Raw genomic sequence first — 26,606 nt, 5'->3', positions numbered from 1 at the left:
TGGTGCGTTTTTGCCCATGCGTTTTTTCACAATATTGAATGGAAAAACACAAGTCAAAAATTCAGAAAGAATTGACATGCTGCTGCTTTTTTCTGCAACCAAAACTGCAATGAAAGAAGAAGCAATGTGCGCACAGAATTTCCAAATTCTAATATAACTGAGTCATATTGCAAAGGATTGTTGAAAATCCACTTGTGACTTTTAGGATCGCTACTTCCAATAGGTGGCGCTGTGCTAGAGTTTGTCTCCTTTACTGGAGAGACAATTTGAATATTTCCCAGAGGGGCATTGCAGCTATAAGTCCCCTTACCTGGCAGCCAGACTGGCTTGCAAAGTCTCCTTAAGGAGAATAGTGTTCCCCCGTGGTCCCCACATAGCTTTCTCATGAGCCAGATCAGACACCCCCATACTTTGCACTGACGAGGGGCAAGCACCCCGAAACACCGTGTCTGCAAATTGGGATTCTGATCTGGCTTATATATCCTGAGTCATATTGTAAAGGATTGTTGAAAATCCACATGTGACTTTTAGGATCGCTACTTCCAATAGGTGGCGCTGTGCTAGAGTTTGTCTCCTTTACTGGAGAGACAATTCAAATTCTAACAGACTTTGCTGGGGAAGGAAAGACATGCAGTTTAGGGCAGCAAAATGCACCCAAAACTGCACCAAAAACTCATCAAAAACTGCACTGTGCACACAGGGTCTTTGACAGTTTGTTAGGTGCAAATGCAACTACTAGTAACAGTGGGATCTTTAGAGCCAAGCGTAGCTGAGCTGTGCTAGAAACCAGACGTCAGATCAATGAGAATGCCATGAGAGTTTTAATCGGCAGGGTCATTAGCTGCATCTGCGTATGGTTGACTGACATTATTAAAAATAATGGAGCCTGGATTTAGTAACAATTTAGGGTGAAGAGAGCCCTTGGGAGCATCATTAGGGGGGTGATAACTGCAAACCAGAGCAGATGTTGAAAAAAATGGTTGTGTTGTCACAAATGATTAATTCTGTATATACAAAAACTGAGACCACATTAAGATTTGCGAAATAACCCTTTGTTATAATGAAGCCACAATTTGAATCGTGTTTTATGTTTGTTTTTTGTTGTTTTTTTTTTTATTCCTATATGAATTTAGGGATTTACAGTATTTTTTATATTTGTGTTAAAAGTAAAAAGAAAGTTAAATAGACCGCATCATTGTACAGATACACTGTTCAAAGTCTACACCATTTCTTCAGTCTGGGGCACCTCCACAGATGTAAAATATTAGAATAAGGTAAGAAAACCAAGAGATGACATATAGGAAGAGTGTCTAGCAAAATGTGCCAAATGAATTACACTGTGAAAAGTTGGCAAAGCTTGAGCAGGTCTTGTTTTAAGTTCTTCAGGTTAAGACAGTATTAATAAATCTCCCCCAATGGAAGAATGCGGTGAGCATGCTTTGTGTCATGTACAATGATCATTGTGTAGGAAAGAGTAATAGAGCGTGATATGTTCACATCTGCTATTGAATCATGTGTTATCTTGCTCCAGCTTTGTAATTGAGATATTGCCCTCATTATAATCCTGCCCTGTGTGATTAAAAAGGCAACTGCTAACTCTTTCTTGTGTCTGTAAACCAAGGTTTTGTTTTTTTTGTTTCACGCTAAATGTTATCTCTACAAAATGGAAAAGATTTATGTATTTTGAGTACTAGGAATGGGAAGGAATTCAGCAGCCACAGGGATCTCAATGTTAAAACGCCATCTTTATTAAAGTTCCTTGGTCATTATCAAGGGCATCTTTTGTGCCTGAAATGCGTAGACCATTTCTACTGGTTTTCATTATGGTTTTTAGTTTTTGCACCTTTTTTTAATGATGGCACTTTAATAAAGATGGAGCTGTAAACCAGAGATCCCTACGGCAGTTGGATTCTTTCTCATTCCTGGTCTCTCTCACCTGGAAGCCAATTCAGATCCTCTGTGCACCGCACCCATGCTACATTTGCTTAGTCTAGTGAGCTGAAAAACCTTTTTTGTTTCTCCTTTGCTATACTGTGTTTTGAGTACTCTGGCCGAAAATAAAAATATACTACTTGTATGTATAATCTAAAAGTAATGTATGATCCTGTGAAATCATACCTCGGCAGTCAATAAGTCCTATATATACAAGCAGTCTTCAATAAATCATATATACAGTGTCACACATTAAAACCGTTTAGAAAAGTAAGTACAAAAGTTGTCTCAAGGGAATACACTCATATATTTGTCATGTCACAGCCCTTGACTCCGGAATGTCTGACTGAAGGCCTTATCATTCACCCAACAACCCCTACCCACCAATGTTCTTATCTAAAATAAACACAAACACTGCGTGACATTGGATATAAAGGCCACAGCAGCCCCATTTATTAATAACAAAAACATAAGCCACATAACATTACACATCTTCATTGAAGAACCACCGAAAAAGGAGGGGGGTAACTGAAGGTTGACCAAACTGTTCCTTGCAACATCGGCCCACCTCCGGACCCTCAGCCGCAACACACCGACTCGAGAGCCCTGGCCAGATGTTGCCCACACCATGTCCCGCTGAGACTCAACCCAGCAAGGACCCGTTTCACCAAACAATTGCACCGCTAGAGGTAACCCGCTCCGGCACTGGGTTCCGTCCTCTCCTCTGTGCAAACCCCCACCTTCAGACACCCCCTCCTTTCCGCCGCTGCGACAAATTACGATCTTCCTCCTCTTCGTTGTCGATGTTGAATCCATGATCAGGGCGGGCGGGAACGATTCAAGTCACCGTCCAAGTAAGAATGCCCTCCCCCCCCTTGACCTGACCTATATACGACCCCCCAACAGCACCTCCCCCTGACCAATCAAACTGACCCCTAGTCCTAACTGCCCCTTAGTTCCACCCCCAGATTTCCCGCTCAAACTACTTTCCACATTAACCCTTTACTGACCCTATGGCCTGGCATCCCTCCTAGTCATGCTGCCCTCCCTTGAGCCCCTTTGGGGCAGCAGTCCGGGCTATTCCTTGACTCCGGAATGTCTGACTGAAGGCCTTATCATTCACCCAACAACTCCTACCCACCAAGGTTCTTACCTAAAATAAACACAAACACTGCATGACATTGGATATAAAGGCCACAGCAGCCCCATTTATTAATAACAAAAACATAAGCCATATAACATTACACATCTTCATTGAAGAACCACCGAAAAAGGAGGGGGGGTAACTGAAGGTTGACCAAACTGTTCCTTGCAACATCGGCCCACCTCCTGACCCTCAGCCGCAACACACCGACTCGAGAGCCCTGGCCAGATGTTGCCCACACCATGTCCCGCTGAGACTCAACCCAGCAAGGACCCGTTTCACCAAACAATTGCACCGCTAGAGGTAACCCGCTCCGGCACTGGGTTCCGTCCTCTCCTCTGTGCAAACCCCCACCTTCAGACACCCCCCTCCTTTCCGCCACCGCGAGTGCGCATGACCCCTTGTGCGCGCGAGTCCTCCCACAACACCAATGCCTTCTCGACCCCTTCCATAAGCCCTAAGGCCCAGATATCATTCCCCACCGAATTTAAATGAACCCCGTCCCGCCGCAACAAGTTAGCGGACGCCGATTCCAACTCCGGGTGCCGAACCGAGACACCCCCGACCCAAGAAACAAAACGCCCAATCTCACGATTAACTTTGCTACGCGCTCTGTTAACAGGCTCCACCGACCTGGCGCGCCGCCATGCCCGCCGCGCTACAATATCAGACCACACGATTACTAGACCCGGGTGGGACGACAGGAGCCGCAGGCAGTCGCACTTTATGTCCTGAATCAGGTCCCTGGACGCCCGAAGACTCAAGTCATTCCCACCTGCGTGTAGCACTACCACGTCCGGAGGTCTATCCAATTCTGCATGGTGGCGCCAGGTAGGCAAAACTTCACTCCACAACATACCCCTGACGCCGATCCATCGCACTATCGCCTTTTCCCTGAGGACCCCCAACTGACGGCCGTTCGGTCTTACTCCCGCACGAAACGCACCCCAGTACGAGACAAAAAGTGACAACATAGGGGGGGGGACATGGGGAAGAAAAGGGGGTAATGAGGACCCAGCAAATACCGCGCCGACCCCCCACACAACATTACAACAAGGTTGGCCGCACGTAGGATCTATACCTAGCCGATTCCCAGCGTCCAATCTTACGGACAGCCTGCGCGCCCAGGCCCCAACGAGCCGCCTGAGTCGCAGCCCAAATCCGAAAGGAAAGAGACGCGAACTCAGCCTCGTTGAGACCGCAACACTGCAGGCACCTCCGAAAGATGCAGACAAACTGGTAACTGGACAAGGCTGACCCGTCTTGATGCAACAAAAAGGAGCCCGAACGGGTTCCCCTCACTTCCAAAAAGGCCGACACTTGTTTAACAGGACACTCCGCTAGGCCAGGTACACCCCACAGTTCCACCACACGACCTCTACCCAGCTGATCCGTCTTTGACCGTCTCAAGCAACACCGTACCGCATCCACACCACAAGCCACATTCTCCAACAGCAAACCTCCGTGACTCCTGGTGTTCCTACTCACTAGTTCACTAATTCTGAACGCACCAAAGAAGGCCAAAACAAAAGCGGTCCCAAACAAACGGCATTCATACTCCGAAAAACACACACGGGGCAAAACAGACAACAAATTGCCCAGCAATTCAAAAGACACCGGGCGCCTAAGGTCACGGCTCGCCCATGCCCTTGGATAACCTTTCAATGCCTGGCGCACCATGAAATCCTTAGTGACGTCCTTCCAACCTAGTAACCTAAAAAAGAAAGCCAAGCCAGCCAGCCTGCCAGCAACCGCCGACCATGACAGGCCTTCCTCCTTCACTCTACCCATCATTAATAAAACTAAATAAACCCTGTCATCTTCATGTACATCACCTCCAACCTCAGCCGCCAACTTGAGCCAATGATCCCACGCCGCAGTATAGCTGCGCCACGTACTGGGTGCCACCGATTGTTTGATCAAATCCCAGGCCCTCTGCAAACCAGGTCCCACAACCAGACGGGCTACACGGTCTCCTGCTGCTCCGCGTCCGGCGCCAGCATTCGAAAACGGTCCCACTGGAAGCGAGATAAAGCATCAGCCACGGAATTCTGAACACCCGGCACATGCACAGCACAGACCCACAAATTAAGCTCCAGACACTTCAACACCAAATGCCGCAAGAGATCCACCATCGGAGGGGAATCAGCTGTCAATTTGTTCACACACTGAACGACCCCCAGGTTATCACACATAAAACGCACCTTTCTGTCTCTCAGATCCTGCCCCCAAACCTCTATGGCCACGACAATGGGAAAAAGTTCCAACAGGGCCAAATTCCTGGTCAAACCGGAAACCCGCCAAGATTCGGGCCACCTGCCAACATACCATCTCCCCCCAAAATATGCCCCGAAGCCATTGGACCCCGCCGCATCCGTATAAAGGACCAACTCATCATTGGACACCACCTCACGAAGCCACAATGACCGTCCATTATACAATTGTAAAAAACGGGACCACACTCGCAAGTCCGCCTTGTGTTCCACCTTTAAACGTACAAAATGCAAAGGGTGCGACACACCGGCGGTGGCTTGAGCCAAACGACGGGAAAAAACTCTTCCCATCGGCAAAATCTGACAAGCAAAATTCAACTTGCCTAAGAGGGACTGCAATTCCCGCAAACGAATTTTCTTGGCTTCCAGGGCCCTATGTACACAACACCTCAAATCCATCAGCTTGTCCTCCGGCAAGCGGCACTCCATGGCAATGGTATCTAACTCAATACCAAGAAATTTCAAAACCGTAACCGGACCCTCCGTCTTCCCAGGTGCCAAAGGAACACCAAAACGGCGAGCAACCTGCTCCACTGTCCGAAGCAAAAGGGAACACTGCGGAGATCCAGCAGGCCCCATACACAAAAAGTCGTCCAAATAGTGCAACACGGAATCCAGGCCCGCCTCCTCCTTAATCACCCATTCCAAAAAACAGCTAAACTTTTCAAAATAGGAACATGAAATTGAGCAGCCCATAGGCAAACAACAATCCACATAAAACTTGTCCTCCCACCACCACCCCAACAGGTAAAAACTGTCCGGATGCACCGGTAACAGACGGAAGGCGGCCTCCACATCCGTTTTTGCCAAAAGCGAGCCACGACCCAGCTTCCTCAGCCATTCCACCGCCTTATCAAAACGAACATATGATACCGAAACCAGTTCCGGATCAATACCGGCGTTCACCGACCTGCCAGCAGGATATGACAAATGGTGAATCAGTCGGAACTTGTTAGGTTCCTTTTTTGGGCCCAACCCCAACGGGGACACCACCAAGTCGGGCAATGGAGGGGCATCAAAAGGCCCCGCCATCCGTCCTAATTCCACCTCCTTCTGTAACTTATCTGCAACAATCTCACCATGTAGGCGAGCCGACTGTAAATTTTTTAAACGAATCTCTCCCGTCTTAACAACTGACGGTATCTTGAAACCAAAACTAAACCCTTCGCTCAACAATTCCGCCGTCACCTGGTCCGGGTATCTACTTAGAAACGGCGCCATCCGATCTACCCTCACTGGGGTCCTCCCTTTTTGACGAAGACTCTGCGGCCTTCCCTTTTCCCTTTCTAAAGCACTTGAGATAACTGTGGGCACCGCCACAGCCCGAACATTCGTGCTTAAATCTGCAGGAGGGCCCGAAACGGCAGTCCTTCTCATTGAACTGCCAGCAAACACCCTTTTTGGGCCCCGGCGAGGCCCCAAATGATCCCCCGCCGGAGCCCCCTGGAAAGGACTGCGATGCCGACTTCGGCGCAGCCATCAGCCGCATCCAGAGGCTGATTTCCTTGTGGTCCCACCGTAAACTAGGTCTGACCGCTTTCCTCTGGCGAAACTGCTCGTCATATCGCAGCCAAGCGGTCCCCCCATAAGTCCTGTATGCTTCGCATATCGAATCCAGAGAGCAAAAAAGTGCCGAGCAGTTGTCCGGGGCTTTCTCCCCCACAACACTAGCCAGGATCACAAACGCCTGTAACCAGTTCTGAAACGTGCGAGGAATAAGGCGATAATGCCGCCGCTCCTCCTCGTCCTTTTTGCTCTCATTCAGTTTAACCCGATCGAGGTTAAACTTCTCCAGAGGGAGCAACGAGAATATCTCAACATATTCATCCTTCCATATTTTCTCCCTGACCTCTTGCTTTAAATGAGCCCCCAACGGCCCATCAAAGCAAACATACACCTCCCCTCTCGCCTTGTCATCTAAACGCACTACATCTACCGCAGCAGTGGCTGGGGCAGCGGGAGCCACCACCACTGGCTCACTAACAACATTTCCGCTGGTCGCCGTGGTCGCCGCACTGGTCGCGGTGGCCCCGGCCTCCTGAACCGGCGCGCCAGCCGCTCCCTGCCACACCATGCTAGGGCCCCCCGCGGGTGCAAATAAACCCCTGACCAAACGCAGCAACTCTGATGCCACACTGCCGTCACCCGGCACCAGATTCACGCCCGGCCCCCCACCAGGGCCACCGGGCACAACACTTATACCACCAGCACCGCCATTCAAACCCTGCACGCCACTCATACCACCAGACTCACCACCAACTGCCAAACCAGTCACGCTAGAAATAGGGAAAACCATGGTCTTACCAGGCTGACTCCGAGAGGTCCCCGAAACAGCCGTCACGTGTCCTCCGCGACGCACTCTGGCCGGTCCATTGTCACCAGTGAAGTCATCCTCTGCGACGTCGTCCTCCACGATGTCGTCCTCCTCACTGGACCCTGGACCAGGGAGCCCGCCGTCCAGCAGGCTCGACCTGTAGCCCGGTCCGCTCCGAGAAACCTCTGCCTGCGATGCGGTGTTGTGCTGCGCTCAGTCAGCCGATCCTCCCCCGATAATCCTGCCGGAGGCCTGCCTGATGACAGCCCCGCGTGAAATCCTTGATCCCGCCGTCATCTGCCTGCCATCATCCGTCCCGTCGTCTCTGCGCCGTCCCGATCCGGGCTGTCGACTTGGCCCCCTTGCTGCCACTGGAGCCCTATGCTCCGGCATAGGCTCCGCCCCCTGGTGCACCGGAGAGTCCCTTCCCCCTCTCCGTGCTCCGCTGCAGGGTCCCCTGTCGATGGGTCGCGGTCATGTGACAGGACCGCCGCCCCACGTGTCCGCGGCGCCGCCCCACGTGACCGCGGCGCCGCCCCACGTGACCGCGGCGCCGCCCCACGTGACCGCGCCGCCGCCCCACGTGACCGCGCCGCCGCCCCACGTGACCGCGCCGGGTCAGTGGAGCAGGACGAGCCAAGGGAGCAGGACGGGTCTGCAGGGAGCGCCGGGTCCGGTGATTGCGCCGGACCACGTGAGCACGCCGGGCCTGGTGACCGCGCCAGGTCAGGTGACCGCGCCGGGTCACGCGGCCGCGACGCGCGCCTCCCGGAAGCGCGCCGAGATCCGCCCCACTGCCTTGCTGCCTGCGGCCCGACTTCCGGCCCAGGCCCCGCGATGTCCCGACCTCCAGATCCACCGCCGCCGCCGTCGTGGGTCCTCCGCTGGGGCTCCGTCTCCGCTGCCGGCTTCTCGGGGACATCTCTGGGCTGAAGCGCTCCGGCGGCCGCGATCTTCGCTGCCGCTTCGGAGGCAGGGGGATCCCATCTTCCACGCCGTCTCCGTCGCTGGACCACCGCTGCAGCTGCTCCGTCATCCATCGCTGGCCACGCTGCTCCACCATCTCCTGCATACGTGCTAAGAAGCTCTCCATCTTCAGGATCCAACGATTCAAGTCACCGTCCAAGTAAGAATGCCCTCCCCCCCTTGACCTGACCTATATACGACCCCCCAACAGCACCTCCCCCTGACCAATCAAACTGACCCCTAGTCCTAACTGCCCCTTAGTTCCACCCCCAGATTTCCCGCTCAAACTACTTTCCACATTAACCCTTTACTGACCCTATGGCCTGGCATCCCTCCTAGTCATGCTGCCCTCCCTTGAGCCCCTTTGGGGCAGCAGTCTGGGCTATTCCTTTCACAGGGAATACAATTTTATAGATGTCCAAATATGAGCCTAGACGATATAATGTATATCTATAGAGAGCAAGCAGTATTATCATATAAAGGTAAACGTATACCAAGAGTAAAGTTTTGAGTAGAATGTGTAAATTAAAACAAAAATGCTAATAATAATAAAACAATGTTGAAATCACTAGTTCAGAGGACCCTGGAGGACAGTGTGTTTACACAATCCCCGTGGAAGCGACTACTAGTGGCGGAACACATTGGACTTGGTTCACTAAACTGGTGATTTTGCATACCACTCTGGGTTGGTCCTGGGTCATCATATTGTTTAAAGAGAATCTGGTGGTATAATAAACCCTGCTAATCATCTATATGGGCATGCAGGTCATAGAAAGTTGACTGAAATAATACCTTGATATCTGCTATCTGTTTGTAGTCAAATCCATGTTTTTCTTATATGCAAACTGCTCGTGGTTCTGAGTGCATATTCCACCTGACAGGTTTCCTTTAGGAAAATTGATCCTGTTGACCGATTCCCTTTTAGCTTCTAACTATGGCGGTAAATTGGATCTACAGGATGCCGCGGATTGGCGTTTTGGAAGAACTATTCACAATATATTAAATAATCTGTGAAAAGAGCAGGTCCTGTGTCATAATGCTACAGTGGTGCAGGACAGATTGCACTGTATAATATTTCATTGCATACTAAAAGATATGGATAGAACTATATGACTCTTTATGTCCTATGCTTTATTAAAGGCAAAGGGTAAAGAACGCCAATGGCTTAAGCATCAAGCAATGGGAGAGCTGGATGACACCAAAATCATTGATGGTTTGACCGGAGAAAAAGCAATTTACAAAAGGCGTGGAGAGCTTGAGCCTGAGGTAAGTCGTCTACTAAAGTGTTTCTCAGACATGTTCTCTGGGTGCGGCTATCTAGTAACTTGAATAACTTCTGACTAATCATATTGGTCAGATGGCACAGTGAATGTCAAGTTTGTAACAGTAAACATTTCCATAAGACATTTTTTCAACTGTTAAAAATTTGAAAATTGATATAATTATTTTTCAATTATTCCAATAGGATTTTTAATTATATAGTTTTTGTATAAACATATAAAAATAGTATATTTACTAATGATTTTAGGTACAAATGTTGAAGTCTATAAAACTTTCTAGACAACTGACTTGTGCAGATATCAATCACGATAGTACTACCAGACAGTACACACAACCTCATGATGTATGCACAGAAATCTTGTCTGTGTGATATACTTGTGCATAATCCTGACCGCAGTGAATGGCTATGATTTCACGTGGCTGTTTTCTGAATGACTTGTCACTCATAGTTCATATGTAATATAATTTGTAAAGTTCTGGATGACAATGCCTTAATTTAAAATGACAAATCAGGGCTTGAAAACTGTCTCGATCTTGGCCTTTCAGACCTATGTGAGTTACATATCAAGTCTAGAGAAGTCTAGTGATTTACTTGCTGTAAAGTTTGGGGTCCGTACCGGACACCTAGTGTCTATGCACAGACCCCAAACACGGACTTCTCAGAGAAGGTTACTTTTCTGGTTCTGACACCCAGATAAAAAAAATAAAAAGAAAAGCAAAATGGGGATTAAAGCAGGACAATTATACTTACCGAGTTTCCTCTCAACCGTCACACTGCTTTGGGGTCCGCTCATTAAATCTCATGAATATTCACTGCTTCCCCCACACACAGTCTGTGACAGCGTCTGTGATTGGTTGCAGTCAGACTGTCAACATCTATGATTGCTTGCCCTTACACTAGCTGTCTAGGTCCTCATAGTGGAGTGTAAACTGTTTGGGTTATAAGATCTATAGAAGAGCTAATGGGCGCTGATAAATAGAAAAATGGTTCATTAGCAAGGAAAGGAATGTTGGGAGTTGCAAGTAGGTGAGACTGTCGACCGGGGAGGGTGAGGGGAATGGAAGGGTAGGGTGCTGGGATGTTTGTGTGAGGTAACTCCTTGCAAAATGTTTTCCAATGTTTGTAGTGTAAATGTTTAAAATGCAATAAAAATGTATCTGATTAAAAAAAAAAGTGGAGTCTAGAAATAAATAAATAATTGGAAAAATGTCTTAGGTGTAATATAAGGGGTTAATGACAGCTGTGGTTTGTAAAAAAAAAAAATCACAGCTGTCATCAAGCCCGAGGTTAATAATGGGGAGGGGGTCTATGAGATCCCCCCATTAGTAATCATATATGTAAAAAGAAATAAACACAAAACACAAAGAAAAATCCTTTATTAAAATAAGCCACCCTCTCCCATTTATTAAACCCCAAAACACCCCTGCAGGTCCGACATAATCCACCTTGCAATGTCCCACGACAATCTCGGCTCTGCTACATCCTGATGTTGCATATTGCGGTTACATTAGAAATCGCAACCGAGCACCGTGGTGTCCAGAACACACTCATGGTACCCCAGCTCTGACCTCAGGTGAACTCACCTTAGATTAATTCATTGAACTCAAATCCGGTAATCCCAGCATTGAGTTCAATGGTCCTGGATTATTGACTTGAAGGGTGCCGGATTACCTGACTAACCGGCACTATTGAAGTCAATAATCCGATAAGTCTGAAGCATTTAACTCAATGCAGGCTTACCGGGAAGTGCACATGAGTTCATCTGCAGGCTTACCCATCTCTAATCAAGTCTCTACAGGAATGTCGACTAAATTAAGTGATAAAACCCACCAACCCCAATTCTTGATAATGAGACAGCCGCAAAAATATTTGTATAGTTAATTTTAAAGGGTTTTCCAGTCTTCAGCTAAATTCCTATAGTCGCTATATTTGACTGTAGATTGGAACACTGTCAGGACTCTCCTGTATTGAAATTAGTGTAGTTTTCATGTGACCACAAGGACACAGTTTGCATACTGCCAGTGACATGCCCACTCACTAGATATTCATCAGAATCTAGTGGGCATGTGTTAGCAAGTATGCAAATTTCATACTTGTGCTCATGTGAATACGGGTCCATCTGGCAGTACAGGAAAATGATGAAAGTGTACATAGTGTTCACTGGCAGGATTCGACAATCTAAAGTAAAATAGAGTAACTGAAAAAAAAATTATAATACTGGAAAACTCCTTTAAGTAATCTTTCTCTGTTGTAAGTCATTAAAATTAAATATTTATAATGTATAACTTCAGTATATCTGACAGTTCTGTCTCTCGTATACTGAAACTCTTCACAGCTTGGAAGTCCACAGCAAAAACCCAAGCGGTTGCGTCTCCTGGTTGATGTATCTGGCAGTATGTATCGCTTTAATGGACTGGATGGTAGGCTGGAGCGCTCTATGGAAGCAACATGTATGCTGATGGAAGCATTTGAGAACTATGAGCATAAGTTCAAGGTAATTACAAATGAAAATGCTACATGCATGATGCCCTAAAGGTAACCTGATAGCTGATTCTTGGTCCCACAAACATTGTAAGCAGGAATCAGAATTAATCTCCGTCATATCAGACAGGACAGTTTTATGCTGATCAATGCAATGTTTAGGAAAAAAATATATTTTTAAAAACATCTGGGGACCATGTGGTTCAATTGACAAGTCTAAGAGGCCTGTCCACATCCCGCTCCCCTTGAGTGACAGGTCTCTGCCTATCTGTATGTGTAATCGAAAAAAGAACCAGAATGGTGATGTGGTTGCTTCTGTGATGCTGGAAATTATAAAATAGCCAATACATAAGAATTGTACAAAGGTGTTTTATTCAACGAGTTTTGAAGTGCTCCTGTCTGCTTCATCAATGGTAACTTGGTGGGCTCCCTGATGAAGAAGTGAGGAGCACTTCGAAACACATTGAATATACCACCTTTATATAGTTTCTACCTATTGGATTGGATGGCATGGAGGGAAGAGGACCTTAGGCAGCTCAGGGATCAGTTACAAGTGAGTATGAGGTGGTGACGCTTCTCCCTATTGCCAAGGCCTTCCTTTACATCTTCCTTGGTTTACCCCCTGTGTGTTGTGCCGCACACCAGGCATGACAACTCCTTTAAGCTTCTGTTTTACTGGGAATATGAATCATGTTTTTGCCAGATGAGTGACAGCTATGATGAATTCACTTTGTTTTTCCTCATATTTTGCTTACTGGATTAAATAGTGGTTTATGTAGAATATATCCCCACACCAATGTTAACTTCAGGCATAACTCTTATATGTCAAAAGATAAGGAAAGGAGGAATTGCCCTTAAATCCAAGCATCCGTATGCCAGGTATGACTTTAGTTGCCAAGTTGTGTGTTCCATATAATAAAGTATATACATTAAATGATTGCAATAGCGTGCCTGGTTGATGTTAACAAATTATTATTTGCAATGAGCAGATACAGCCAGTCTGTTCATCTTCAGTGTGTGCGTCCACAGGAGTGTGAAGGAATGCCGAGTGGGTAGTTTCCAATCTGGAGACAGATGAGTAAACTTAAAAGTGTGGTAATCTTTCAGTGCAGGGCTTCTTATTTGCTGTGTGAGGAAGGTGAAGAATGTTCAGGATTGTTGAAAATCCACTTGTGACTTTTAGGATCGCTACTTCCAATAGGTGGCGCTGTGCTAGAGTTTGTCTCCTTTACTGGAGAGACAATTTGAATATTTCCCAGAGGGGCATTGCAGCTATAAGTCCCCTTACCTGGCAGCCAGACTGGCTTGCAAAGTCTCCTTAAGGAGAATAGTGTTCCCCCGTGGTCCCCACATAGCTTTCTCATGAGCCAGATCAGACACCCCCATACTTTGCACTGACGAGGGGCAAGCACCCCGAAACACCGTGTCTGCAAATTGGGATTCTGATCTGGCTTATATATCCTGAGTCATATTGCAAAGGATTGTTGAAAATCCACTTGTGACTTTTAGGATCGCTACTTCCAATAGGTGGCGCTGTGCTAGAGTTTGTCTCCTTTACTGGAGAGACAAACAGAAATAACATTACAGCCTGAAATGTAGAAAATGCTGTATTGAAGTAGAGCAGTGCAAACTGTATTAATCTATCCACGCAGCTATCACACGTCCGGCTTATATGGTATGCTGTAAGTGCGTCATGGACTCAAGTGTAAGAGACAACAAGGTATAAATTTAATATGGCCTTTGCTTATACCATTTTCCTATGTGTAATTTATATATAGGAAATTAAGCAGTGTGCCTGAAATGTCAGGCTCCTATGGAACGCCCTCGATAATAAACAACCTCGATAATAAACCTATATAAAGGACTGCCTTAATGCACCACTCCAGCGTTTTTCTTATTTTACCAGTGGAGGGCTGCCAATAATCTAAGTTCCCTGCACTTAAGCGGGCTTTACACGCTACGATATCGTTAATGAATTATTGTCGAGGTCACGGTGTTTGTGACGCACATCTGGCGTCATTAACGATATCGCAGTGTGTGACACTTATGAGTGACCTTAAACGATCGCAAAAGCTGTCAAAATAGTTTGCCGCGGAGAGGTCGTCCTGAAACAAAAAACCATTCTCTGCTTATTAGCGATGATGTTCCTCGTTCCTGCGGCACCACACATCGCTGTGTGTGACACCGCAGGAGCGACTAACATCTCTTACCTGCCTCCACCGGCAATGCGGAAGGAAGAAGGTGGGCGGGATGTTACGTCCCGCTCATCTCCGCCCCTCCGCTTCTATTGGACGCCTGCCGTGTGACGTCGCTGTGACGCCGCACGAACCGCCCCCCTAGAAAGGAGACGGTTCGCCGGCCAGAGCGACGTCGCAGGGCAGGTAAGTACATGTGACGGGTGTAAGCGATGTTGTGCGGCACGGGCAGCGATTTGCCCGTGTCGCACAACCGACGGGGGCAGATGCAATCGCTTGCGATCTCGCTAGTGAGATCGCAGCGTGTTAAGTCCGCTTTAGTCTCATATTTACTAGTCACTGTCTTCATCTTTTATCGGTGCTGCTCCTGCCAGTCTCCAGCAGTATGTAACGTGCCGGATCACTCCAGTGTTTGCTGGGCAATTCAGAAGTCACAACTCAACGCAAGTCTGGGAGCCAAAACAAATTTTCTATAGCATTGAGAGCTTGTGATCGTTGCCTCTGCCTTTCTGTCAATCATGCAGTCATAAGATGGCGGATTGGGTCCAGAGCTGAGTTGGGAAGAGCTGTTGACGGCAGCTTGTAATTATAATATTGGGCTCAGGGACCTTACGTTAGTAGCAATATTCTAGCACTGAAATAAAATAAAACACGCTGGAGTGGTGCTTTCATTGAGCTGGTTGAGGGGTCAGACTTGAGTTACCGGAGGTTGTGTCTTCAATCTTAATACTGTTTAATTTCTTGTTTCTTTTACATCAGTACGATGTAGCGGGTCATTCAGGAGACGGCTTCAGCATTGAACTGATCAGAAGTGACAAGATACCAACGAACAATAAGCAGAGGCTGGAGATTCTGAAGGTATATGGTTTGGAAATGCAATATACTTAGCTTAATTATACATAAATCCAATTATGTACAAAAGAATACATTTAATGTTCAACTTTAGAGTAGCAATAAATTGAATGGAGACATAAAAACACTCACTCCCCTTTAGCAAAACATTCTTGGTCAAATATTCACATTGGCACAGCTTCTTGTTTATATTTGTATTGGTTGAAAGTTTGGAAGGTCATTTACTTCAAGCAGCATAGCACTACTGTGTATGCGAACCCATTTAGGAAAAATAATTTTCTTGTGTTATGTAATGCTTAAAGGGAACCTCTTATGTTGTATATGTATTCTGATCTATGGACATCATGGTGTAGAAAAGGAGAATTATATTCAGGTTTGTGGGGGAGAATTCAGTGTAGTGTGAATTTTATTCATTGAAATCCCTGTTGTTTTTATGAATATGAGTCCATTGGGCAGTCAAACTAGTGATTGTCAGCTCTTTCTCAATGCACAGTCATACAGGAATGACTGTCATTTAATAGGACCATCCCCTGGATTTGTATGCACGCAAACACCAGAGATTTCAATGGTAAAATAGAAGGTTTACTGCAACAAAAAAAATATATATATCAATCTGATTAGCTCCTCCTGCTATGTAACATTTTGCCCGAATATCACATACCATTTCCAACATGACAGATTCCCTTTAATGGGAATCAATCACCAGTATATAACCTAAAGCCAGTGCTATACTATTAGGCTGATTCTATACATACCTGTAGGGGTCAGCTCCGAAGTTTAGGTTTTGAAATCCAAGAAAGTGAAGTTTGTAAAATGAGCGGCTTCTTGAGTGACAGTTGCACTGGAGCAGATCATATATTCATAGTTATCCCCTCCCTCTGTTAGAATTAGCCAGCCCGACGCTGAGCATAAGTATTATACAAACGACTCACTTTGTCTAGCAGGACCTGTGTGAGGTCATACCCATGTGACCTGGTATCCAGCTTTGGTGGCTGAGGCCCCGACCCTTCTGGTCACATGGGTATGACCTCACCACAGGTCCTGCAAGACAAAGTGAGTCGTTTGTATAAAACTTATCCTCAGCGTCGGACTGGGTACCGGAGGAATCTCCTGTAATACCAGGCCTGGATTCAGTTACCTGCATTGCACTCCGGAGCTCTCACCTGAGCTCTGGAGTGCGGCCTAGACTGCACCGCGAGAGCCGAGTGATTGATTCCCTGGCGATTGCGGTTCAGTTCATGACAGCTGCAGACATCCCGGGCTGATCTCCGGTGCTCTCACCTGAACTCCGGATTGCAACCCTGCCTGTCCGCAACTGTTATAAACTGAACCGCAATCGCCGGGGAATCAATCACTCGGCGCTCGTGGTGCAGTCCTGCAAACTCTGAGATCAGACCAGGCTGCAGCTGAGAGCTACAAAGGGTAAAGCAGGTAACTGAATCCAGGCCTGGCATTACAGGAGATTCCTCCTGTAGCCAGTCTGACGCTGCTTATGCTAATTCTAACAGGGGGAGGGGATAACTCTGAATATATTATCTGCTCCAGTGCAACTGTCACTCAAGAAGCTGCTCATTTTACAAACTTCACTTTCTTGGATTACAAAACCTAAACATCCGAGCTGCCCACTACAGGTATGTATAGAATCACCCTGATAATGCCAGTATAGCACTGGCTTTAGGTTATATACGAAAATCCTGGTGATTCGTTCCCTTTAAGGTGATGTATTGACTCCTCTTTGCCCAGATACAGAGGGTACTTACCACTTTTTGTAGTTTTCAAACTTTTTGCTCAGAATACGATTTGTTCACCACACAACTTTGATATCAAGTAGACATACCAAAATCCTATGACAGTTTTCGAAAGTATGTGAATTTGTATAGGAATTGAATATTATCTCAACTGTAAAACTAACATTTACATAATTAATTTTTTTCTTAGACCATGCATGCCCACTCACAGTTCTGTATGAGTGGAGACTACACACTGGAAGCCACAGAGCATGCTATAAAGGATATAGCCAAGGAAGATGCAGATGAATATTTTGTCATTGTTTTGAGTGATGCCAACCTAGAGCGTTATGGTATACCACCAGCAAGGTTTTCTCAAGCTTTGACGATTAATCCTCAGGTTAATGCTTTTGCTATTTTTATTGGATCCTTAGGAGACCAAGCTGAAAGGTAAGGGTGCAAAGTAGATATAGCCACCAAATAACCACAGGATTTCATTAATAATTGTTAAACATTACTCTCACTATTGGCTTTATTATTTTTTATGAAACAATCCATTTTTTTCCTGAATCTATGAGACTAGTGTACATTGGTTTACCTCTTCTAAAGTCCTCTCTGGAAAAATGGTACCTGTATGTAGAATATAGCATTCAGTAACTAGAAGACAGTGCAAAACATGTTATATTTTATTGTTTGGTTTTGCTCATACCATTTATTTTTTAAACTGTTTTTTTCAACCATTATACGATGAAATGTGTGCAGTCAAAAAGAAAACGTATGTCTGATCATCATAATTGTAAAAATCTAACCTAAGAAAAAATAAGTCCATGGCCCTGAAACGTGAAGTTACGTCAATTAGAATATGAGGATTTAAAGCATCACTCCAGTGTTGTTTCACCTCTGTAGTGGGGCTTCTAATTTAAATCCCCTGCTCCTTTCTCGCTTCTCAGGTGAGTATAAGACAGGAAATAAATGATTTATACAGAGTAGATATATTTCTGGGTCCACCAGGCAATTAAGACATATGTTTTCTAAAATGGATTTATCATTTAGAACTCAATATTTTTGTTTGATTGAGTCTAAAAAATTATGGATTTGTTAAAAACAAAAGCATTCTTAGGAGAGTATAACTTAAATAGTCGAGAAAAATTCTTAGGATTTTATACCTAAGGGATCAACAAAATCAGCAAAATATATACAGTGCGTTGAAAAAGTACTAATACCCCTGAACGTTTGCCCCTTTATTCACGTTACACCCACAAACTTTTAAATGTATTTGATTGGAATTTTATGTGATATACAACACAAAGTAGCAAATATTTGTGAAATGCTTATGGTGCATGGTTTTTTTTTTTTTTTACATATTTTACAAATATAAATCTGAAAATTGTGTTGTGCATTTGTCTTCGACCCTTGTGAGTCAATACTTTGTAGGACCACCTTTTGCTGCAATTACTCTTGTAAGACTTTTGGGTTATGTGGTTTTCACTTCACAAATACTTTCTACTTTGTGTTCGTATGTCACATAAAATCCCAATAAAATACATTTAGGTTTGTTGGTGTAATGTGGAAAAGTTCACAGGGCATGAATACTTTTTCAAGGCACTGTAATAGGTCATTATTCGTCCACAACAGCAACTCCCCCATCTCCCGACCAAGGACAGAATTCAGAATTATTAAGTATAGGAGCCAGTAGAGTGTGAGTAGAGTGGAGGTGATATCTTTTTGACAGGCAGTCTCAAAGTGTGAGGAAATAGAATCATGGGCATGAAAATACTGCAGGTCCATATTGTCATTTATTAAACAACGCATGGTATCTCACAGACAGACAACACCCTCAGGCTATATTCAGACGTTGGGAAATGGCTCCCCATGATTAAGCCATAGCAAAACAATTCTTGGGTCTCATTCCCTTGGATTCCTTCACTTGTGTGACTGCATTCGGCACTTTAAATAGGTATGTGTTGACTTTGGGAATAGTGGGCCTTTCTTTGTGGAATCTCTGTGCCAGTTTGGTCTTACCTCTTGCCCGGCATAGCCTTTTGGCACCCGGGAACTGGATTCCCTGTATGGCCAGCATACACACATACCTGTTCTACATAATCTGACATCTGGCGACTTTTTCCATTAGCCTATTCTGCCGTCACACAATTTTTTCCACCATCCCTTTGAACTTTTTTCATGTAATTTTATGCACATTTTTGTATTTTGTACTGTTTTTTTTTGGATGCGTCTTTTTCTACTTTTTTTTTTTAATAAAAATTGACTTTTAATACATCAAACACTCATTTCCTCCTTGTTTTCTGCCATTTTCTCTGAGTGTAATTATGAGGTGGCCTTATATTGGGTAACACTTGTTGCCCTCTCGGCAATTCATCTCCATTATGTGCCATATGGATTTTTGTTTGTTTATATTCAGACGTTGTGGTTTTTGCTGCCTTTTTTTTGTAAATCACTTTTATACAAATTAAAAGCTGCTTTTAACAGTACCAGTAAAAGCAATAAGATTCCAGAAATCTCATATACACTTGCTTTTTTTCTTCCTGACTGAAATAGAAAACTGTTGTGAATTTGAAAGAAGCGGCATACAACATTTTTTGCTCCATTGAAAGCAATGGGAAAGTGCAGATTTGCAACCCCTATTTTTTTGTTACTTTCGTGGTGACTGAAGCTAACTTTATTAAACATGTTCTACAGAAAAACGATATATCAAAAACGCATCAAAATTAGCAACAAAAATGCAGAAAAACCTGCTTTTTAGAAGCTGCTTTTTCACAGCCAAGAGAGCAGGTTTCATATGTTATTATTATTATTATTATTATTGTTTATTTATAGAGCACCATTGATTCCATGGTGCTGTACATGAGGGGGTTACATACAGAATACATGTACACGTTACAATAGACAGACTAGCACAGGGGGAAGAGGGCCCTGCCCTTGCGGGCTTACATCCTAAAGGATTTTGGGGAGGAGACAGTAGGTGGGGTGTAGGTGGGGCGGCAGCTCCGCACGGTGGTGGGGCGGCAGCTCCGCACGGTGGTGGGGCGGCAGCTCCGCACGGTGGTGGGGCGGCAGCTCCGCACGGTGGTGGGGCGGCAGCTCCGCACGGTGGTGGGGCGGCAGCTCCGCACGGTGGTGGGGCGGCAGCTCCGCACGGTGGTGGGGCGGCAGCTCCGCACGGTGGTGGGGCGGCAGCTCCGCACGGTGGTGGGGGCGGCAGGTCCGCACGGTGGTGGGGCGGTGAGGTCATTGTAGATGCAGGAAAAAACGCAGTAAAAACACGTGTGAACATAGTTTTAAACTGACCATGCACATCATATAAGAAAGTATAATAAATAAATTCAGCTGTTAATTTCAGCCATCATTCCCAACCGCCACATCCACATGCATGCTTGACTTGACTGAGTATTTAAGTTATCAATGGAGAAAGAAATGTAAAACTCTTCCAGACATCTCAGGCGGGGTCTTATCTTGTCAGTACGGTATTTCATGGATCTGTCATCAGTAATTGCAGAATATGTGCACACAGAATACATTTCCAGCAAATTTTCTGTCTACTTTTTTCCATTTGGAAAATCTGTGTGTTACAGTAATTTGCAATATGTATGTCTATTTTTGCTGCAGATGTTATTCCAGATTTCACCTTTTAAATGAGTAAATTATACGGCTTCAAATTTTACCAATCCAGAAATAACCTGTTTACACATACTGCCATGTGTTTGCACTGCTTTTTTTTTTTATATTGCAAAATTTGTGTAAAACATTTAGTTAAAAGTGAAAAGATGTCAGTTACATCAGCCCCCTTACTGCAATACTACATTACCCTTTCCCTTCCTTTTGTTATTTCAGTGACCACTGTAGGCTTCTCTTACTTTAACAGAAGGATACCAACAATTTTGTCCATGTCTGTATACAGTAGTCAAAACTTTATAGATAGCAGGTCAAGAGGTGCCCAAATGAATGTAAGCAACTGTGGGTTTTCATGTAAAAGCTAAACCAATAGTAAATATAAATATATATATATAAATTATTGGTTTAGCTTTTACATGAAAACCCACAGTTGCTTACATGCATTTGGGCACCTCTTGACCTGCTATCTATAAAGTTTTGACTACTGTATACAGACCAGGACAAAATTGTTGGTATCCTTCTGTTAAAGTAAAAATATATATATCTGTGTATATATAAAAAGATCTCACTCAATTAATTTCTTTGTGGAGTACGCCAGTTTCTCCGTCACTCACTCCTTTATGCGTTTCGCTGTATGCTTCCTCAGTGAGTAATGGTTTACTTACATTCTACGCAGCTTATTGTCTATTTACTTCTGCCATTATATTTATCAACAGATCATGTGAAAGAGAATAGAGATTATCACAATGTTTTTATAGTGTTCATAGGAATGCATTTCCCAAACTGTTTAATTTAATAAGATAGCAAAACACCTCTATATGGTAAATGCTTTAATAAATGGTCACCAGACATCTTAAATTAACAAAAGTTATATATATTGTACTCTAAGCCGTGTCAAGTCTTCTGCCAATTTAGGCTTATTCAGGTGCAGAAAGAAATATTCTAATGAAGATGATGTTAGAAAGAATTGGTCATTTATCTAATGATGTCTAGAATTGTCGTTCTGTTTCCTTCCTTGGCATAGGCGCTTGTGTTAGTCTGTCCTTCCTTGATCTATTCAGGAACATTTATTCATTGAGTAAATGAATAGCGTGTATCAATTCATTATTCACAATTGAAAGCCTTTTAGCTCTAACTCTCCATGGTTAAGACATTTGCATTGCTAATACACTCTTCTTTCCCCCCTTTAACCCGTAGGCTCCAGCGGACACTTCCAGCGGGGCGATCTTTTGTTGCAATGGATACAAAGCAGATCCCCCATATCCTGAAACAAATATTCACATCCACCTTGTTGTCAAGTGCTTAGCTGTATTACCAAGGACTGGCCCCTGTACAAGGAGTAAACCGAGGAAAGAACATGATCTATATATATAAAATGAAATGTCAATGATTCTAGTGTAAATATTGCATTCTCATTCTTAGATTTGCTTCTGATTTTAACCTTTTCAACTATTATTTAACAATCTTGAATTGATCAGTTTAGATGAAATTTCAAGGGTTAACTTAATTATGAGAATATATACAATGAGATTTATATATGGCTGCTTATACATTAAAAGGACTATGTCTCCTTCTACAAAGTGGATGGTCTTTTTATTACATGCCTGGCTTTGAAATGACTTCTGATTAATTAGATAAATGGTTCGACTTTTCACTGATTGTATAGGCTTGGTATTATTTAATATTCATAGCTATAGCTCTTATATATTAAGATCAATCTGATCTTGGGATTTTGGAAACTATAAGCCATTATGGTTAAACTGTACAGTGGGTGCTGAAAGTATTCAGACCCCTTTAAATGTTTCACTCTTTGTTTCATTGCAGCCATTTGGTAAATTCAACAAAGTTCATTTTTTGTCATTAATGTACACTCTGCACCCCATCTTGACAGAAAAACAAAACAGAAATGTAGACATTTTTGCAAATTTATTAAACCAGAAAAACTGAAATATCATATGGGAATAAGTATTCAGACCCTTTGCTCAGTATTGAGTAGAAGCACCCTTTTGAGCTAGTACAGCCATGAGTCTTCTTGGGAATGATGCAACAAGTTTTTCACACCTGGGTTTGGGGATCCTCTGCCATTCTTCCATGCAGATCCTCTCCAATTCCATCAAGTTGGAAGGTGAACGTTGGTGGACAGCCATTTTTAGGTCTGTCCAGAGATGCTCAATTGGGTTTAGGTCAGGGCTCTGGCTGGGCCAGTCAAGAATGGTCACAGAGTTGTTCTGAAGCCACTCCTTTGTTATTTTAGCTGTGTGCTTATTGTCATTGTCTTGTTGGAAGGTGAACCTTCGTCCAAATCTGAGGTCCAGAGCACTCTGGAAGAGGTTTTCTTCCAGGATATCTCTATACTTGGCTGTATTCATCTTTCTTTCAGTTGCAACCAGTTTTCCTGTCCCTGCAGCTGAAATACACCCCCATACCATGATACTGCCGTCATCATGTCTTACTATTGGGATTGTATTGGGCAGGTGATAAGCAGTTCTTGGTTTTCTCCACACATACTGCTTAGAATTATCACCAAAAATTTCTATCCTCGTCTCATCAGACCAGAGAATAGTATCATAGTCTGGGAGTCCTTCATGTGTTTTTTTTTAAAACACTATGTGGGCTTTCATATGTCTTGCACTGAGAAGAGGCTTCAGTCAGGCCACTCTGCAGTGATAGTTGACTTTGTGGAATTTTCTCCCATCTCCCTACTGCATCTCTGGAGCTCAGCCACAGTAATCTTGGGTTTCTTCTTTACCTCTCTTACCAAGGCTCTTCCCCCACGATTGCTCAGCTTGGCTGGATGGCCAGGTTTAGGAAGCGTTCTGATGGTCCCAAATTTCTTCCATTTTAGGATTATGGAGGCCACTGTGCTCTTAGGAACCTTGAGTACTGTAGAAATTCTTTTGTAACCTTGGCCAGATCTGTGCCTTGCCACAATTTTGTCTCTGAGCTCCTTGGGCAGTTTCTTTGACCTCATGATTCTCATTTGGTCTGACATGCACTGTGAGCTGTGAGGTCTTATATAGACAGGTGTGCGCCTTTCCAAATCAAGTCCTATCAGTTTATTTAAACACAGCTGGACTCCAATGAGAATCATCTCAAGCAAGATCACAAGGAAATGGACACCATGTGACTTAAATATGAGTGTCTGAACAAAGGGTCTGAATACTTATGACCATGTGATATTTCAGTTTTTCTTGTTTAATAAATTTGCAAAAAATGTCTAAATTTCAGTTTTTTTTCTGTCAAGATGGGGTGCAGAGTGTACGTTAATGAGAAAAAATGAACTTTTTTGAATTTACCAAATGGCTACAATGAAACAAAGAGTAAAAAATGTAAAGGGGTCTGAATACTTTCCGTACCCACTGTATTACAAAACCATTACTATAGATTTAACTAAGGCTACTGTAGCCTAAAGTACATTGTACCTCTGAAACAGCCTTTATAAATTACAAAAACCGTTTGTAAGAGTGGGTTTGCCCATAAAAAGATATTCCATTAAAACTGCAGTTTTGTACGCTTGTCTTAATGATATGCATGAAGAAGAAAGATGAATCTAATTTATTAAGAGGCGCATTCCAATAAATGAATTATACTCCTCACTAGTGTGCACCAGTTGGTGACTGGAGTAACATTTCTGGTTGCAATTTTTTATGAATTTGTAGGGTGGGCGCTGTCATACCCCTCCCCTACTTCTCCATTTAGACAGACCTGGCCAAAATTTCCAAACTGTTTGTGAAAATTCATGTTGGCAAAAAGTTTGCCCTATTTGAAGGTGATTTACGACAGCCAACATGTACATGTCTACAAAACTATGGATAAAGGTACAGAATAAGGTCTTACCAGATAAAAGAGCAAGATAAAAAGGGGTGAAGGGACTCACCTATTAGGGTTGTGCCAGTTACAATTCCTAATCACACTTTGGAAATGGCGGCTGCCGCGGCCCCGGATATAAAAAAATCAAGCCAGAGTAGAAGAACCGCGTGTATGCCGCACTGTCACCAGAAAGGCTTGATGTTGATTAATTATAAATTTCTTTTATTCAGGTCAATGCATTTCAGAGAACTCAGTCTCTTTCATCAGGACATTCAAGAAAAAAATCAACATGATGAAGGAGACTGAGTTCTCTGAAACGCGTTGACCTGAATAAAAGAAATTTTTAATGAGTCAACATCTGAACTTTCTGGTGACAGCACAGGATACACCCGGTTCTTCTATTCTGCTTTAAAATGTACACATTGATTGACATCAAGAACTAGAGCCCCGGAAGGAACAGAAGCAAAGTGCATATTTGAGGGGGGGTTTTATACAGTATTGCAAAAGTAAGTACACGCATCAATTTTTTGTAAATATTGTGTTCTATCTTTTCATGGGAACATACTGAAGATATGACACAATAGATACAATGTAAAGTGTTCAGTGTACAGCTTGTATAACTGTGTACATTTGGTGTGGCCTCTAAATAACTCAACACACAGCCATTAATGTCAAAACCTCTGGCAACAAAAGTGAGTACACTCCTTAGAGAAAATGACCAAATTATGCCCAAGATATTCTGTGTGGCTACTATTATTTTCAAGCACTGCCTTACCTCTCTTGATCATGGACTTCACTAGAGCTTCACAGAAGCCTCTTCTACTTCTCCATGACGACATCACGAGGCTGATGGCTGTTAGACACCTTGCGTTCCTCCACCTTACGTTTGAGGATGCCCTGCAGATGCTTAATAGGGTTTATGTCTGGATATGTGCTTGACCAATCTTGCATCTTTCGCCTCAGTTTCTTTAGCAAGGCAGTGGTCGTCTTGGAGGTGTGTTTGGGGTTGTTATCATGTTGGAATACTAAGGGAGGCAATCATGTTTTGCTTCAGTATGTCACAGTACATGTTGGCATTCATGGTTCGATCAATGAACTGTACATAGATCCCCTCTGCCGGCAGCACTCATGCAGTTCCAAACCATGACACTCCTACCACCATGCTAGACTGTAGGTACGATACACTTGTCTTTCTACACCTCACCTGGTTGCTGCCACACACGGTTGACCGCATGTGAACCAAATACGTTTATCTTGGGTACATGAGACCACAGGACATGGTTCCAGTAATCCATGTCCTTACTCTGCTTGTCTTCAGAAACTGTTTGCAGGCTTTCTTGTACATCATCTTTAAAAGATGCTTCCTTCTGGGACGACAGCCATGCAGACCAATTTGATGCAGTGTGTGGAACCTGTTTTATTACACCTACCAAAATGTGTTTCTATTCTCCCTAGTTGATGTGAATTAGTATAGCTTTTTGTGATATAATGGTGATTACTAGATGTGAATTTTTTTTATTGCACTGATGGAGTGGTGATTTCAATTAAGTCCCTTGCCACCTGTGTTATACATATCTGGCAAAAATTAAGAGACCACTGCACAGTTTTATAAAAATCAGCTTCTCTACATCTCTGACAGCCATTCCATTCTAGTGTCAGTTGAATTCTAACCAGAGTACATATCGTTCTACTTAATGTGCTTCTGATTAGGTGATCACCAAATCTTATTTAATGAGGGAAAGTATAAAAAACACTACTGTGGTCTTCACAATACTCTTGCACTAGGCCAAGCTGGATGGCAAAACAAGTGCTAGTAATATCCCAAAAGTAATAGGAATGAAAAAATACCTTTTAACCATTCCAAAGGAGTTAAAAAGAAAAGTCTCAAAGGAGGAAAAGAAGGGCTCCATTCTGGATTCACTAACTGAGGGATACAGTGAGCGTCATGTTGCCTCCATCCTTAAAATTTCTAAGATAGCAGTCCATCACAACAGGGTCAA

At 44.0% G+C, this 26,606-nt stretch overlaps 1 protein-coding gene across 2 annotated transcripts in view; it reads left to right on the top strand.

The window, feature by feature from the left end:
• VWA8 (von Willebrand factor A domain containing 8) overlaps positions 1-22,396 on the top strand; it is a 532,124-nt gene extending 509,728 nt beyond the window's left edge. For both annotated transcript variants that reach the window (XM_075336856.1, XM_075336857.1), the window contains exons 42-46: positions 9,770-9,895; positions 12,247-12,405; positions 15,347-15,445; positions 17,378-17,616; positions 21,994-22,396. In XM_075336856.1, the coding sequence (XP_075192971.1) occupies positions 9,770-9,895; positions 12,247-12,405; positions 15,347-15,445; positions 17,378-17,616; positions 21,994-22,102 (732 nt within the window). In that variant the 3' untranslated portion in view covers positions 22,103-22,396. The remainder of the gene's footprint in view (positions 1-9,769; positions 9,896-12,246; positions 12,406-15,346; positions 15,446-17,377; positions 17,617-21,993) is intronic.
• The last annotated feature ends 4,210 nt before the right edge of the window (positions 22,397-26,606 follow it).

Source organism: Anomaloglossus baeobatrachus, chromosome 2 (genome assembly GCF_048569485.1).
Source record: "Anomaloglossus baeobatrachus isolate aAnoBae1 chromosome 2, aAnoBae1.hap1, whole genome shotgun sequence".
Classification (NCBI taxonomy): Eukaryota; Metazoa; Chordata; class Amphibia; order Anura; family Aromobatidae; genus Anomaloglossus; species Anomaloglossus baeobatrachus.
Note: the sequence above shows the minus strand (reverse complement) of the source record. Positions and strands in the feature narration are given on the sequence as shown.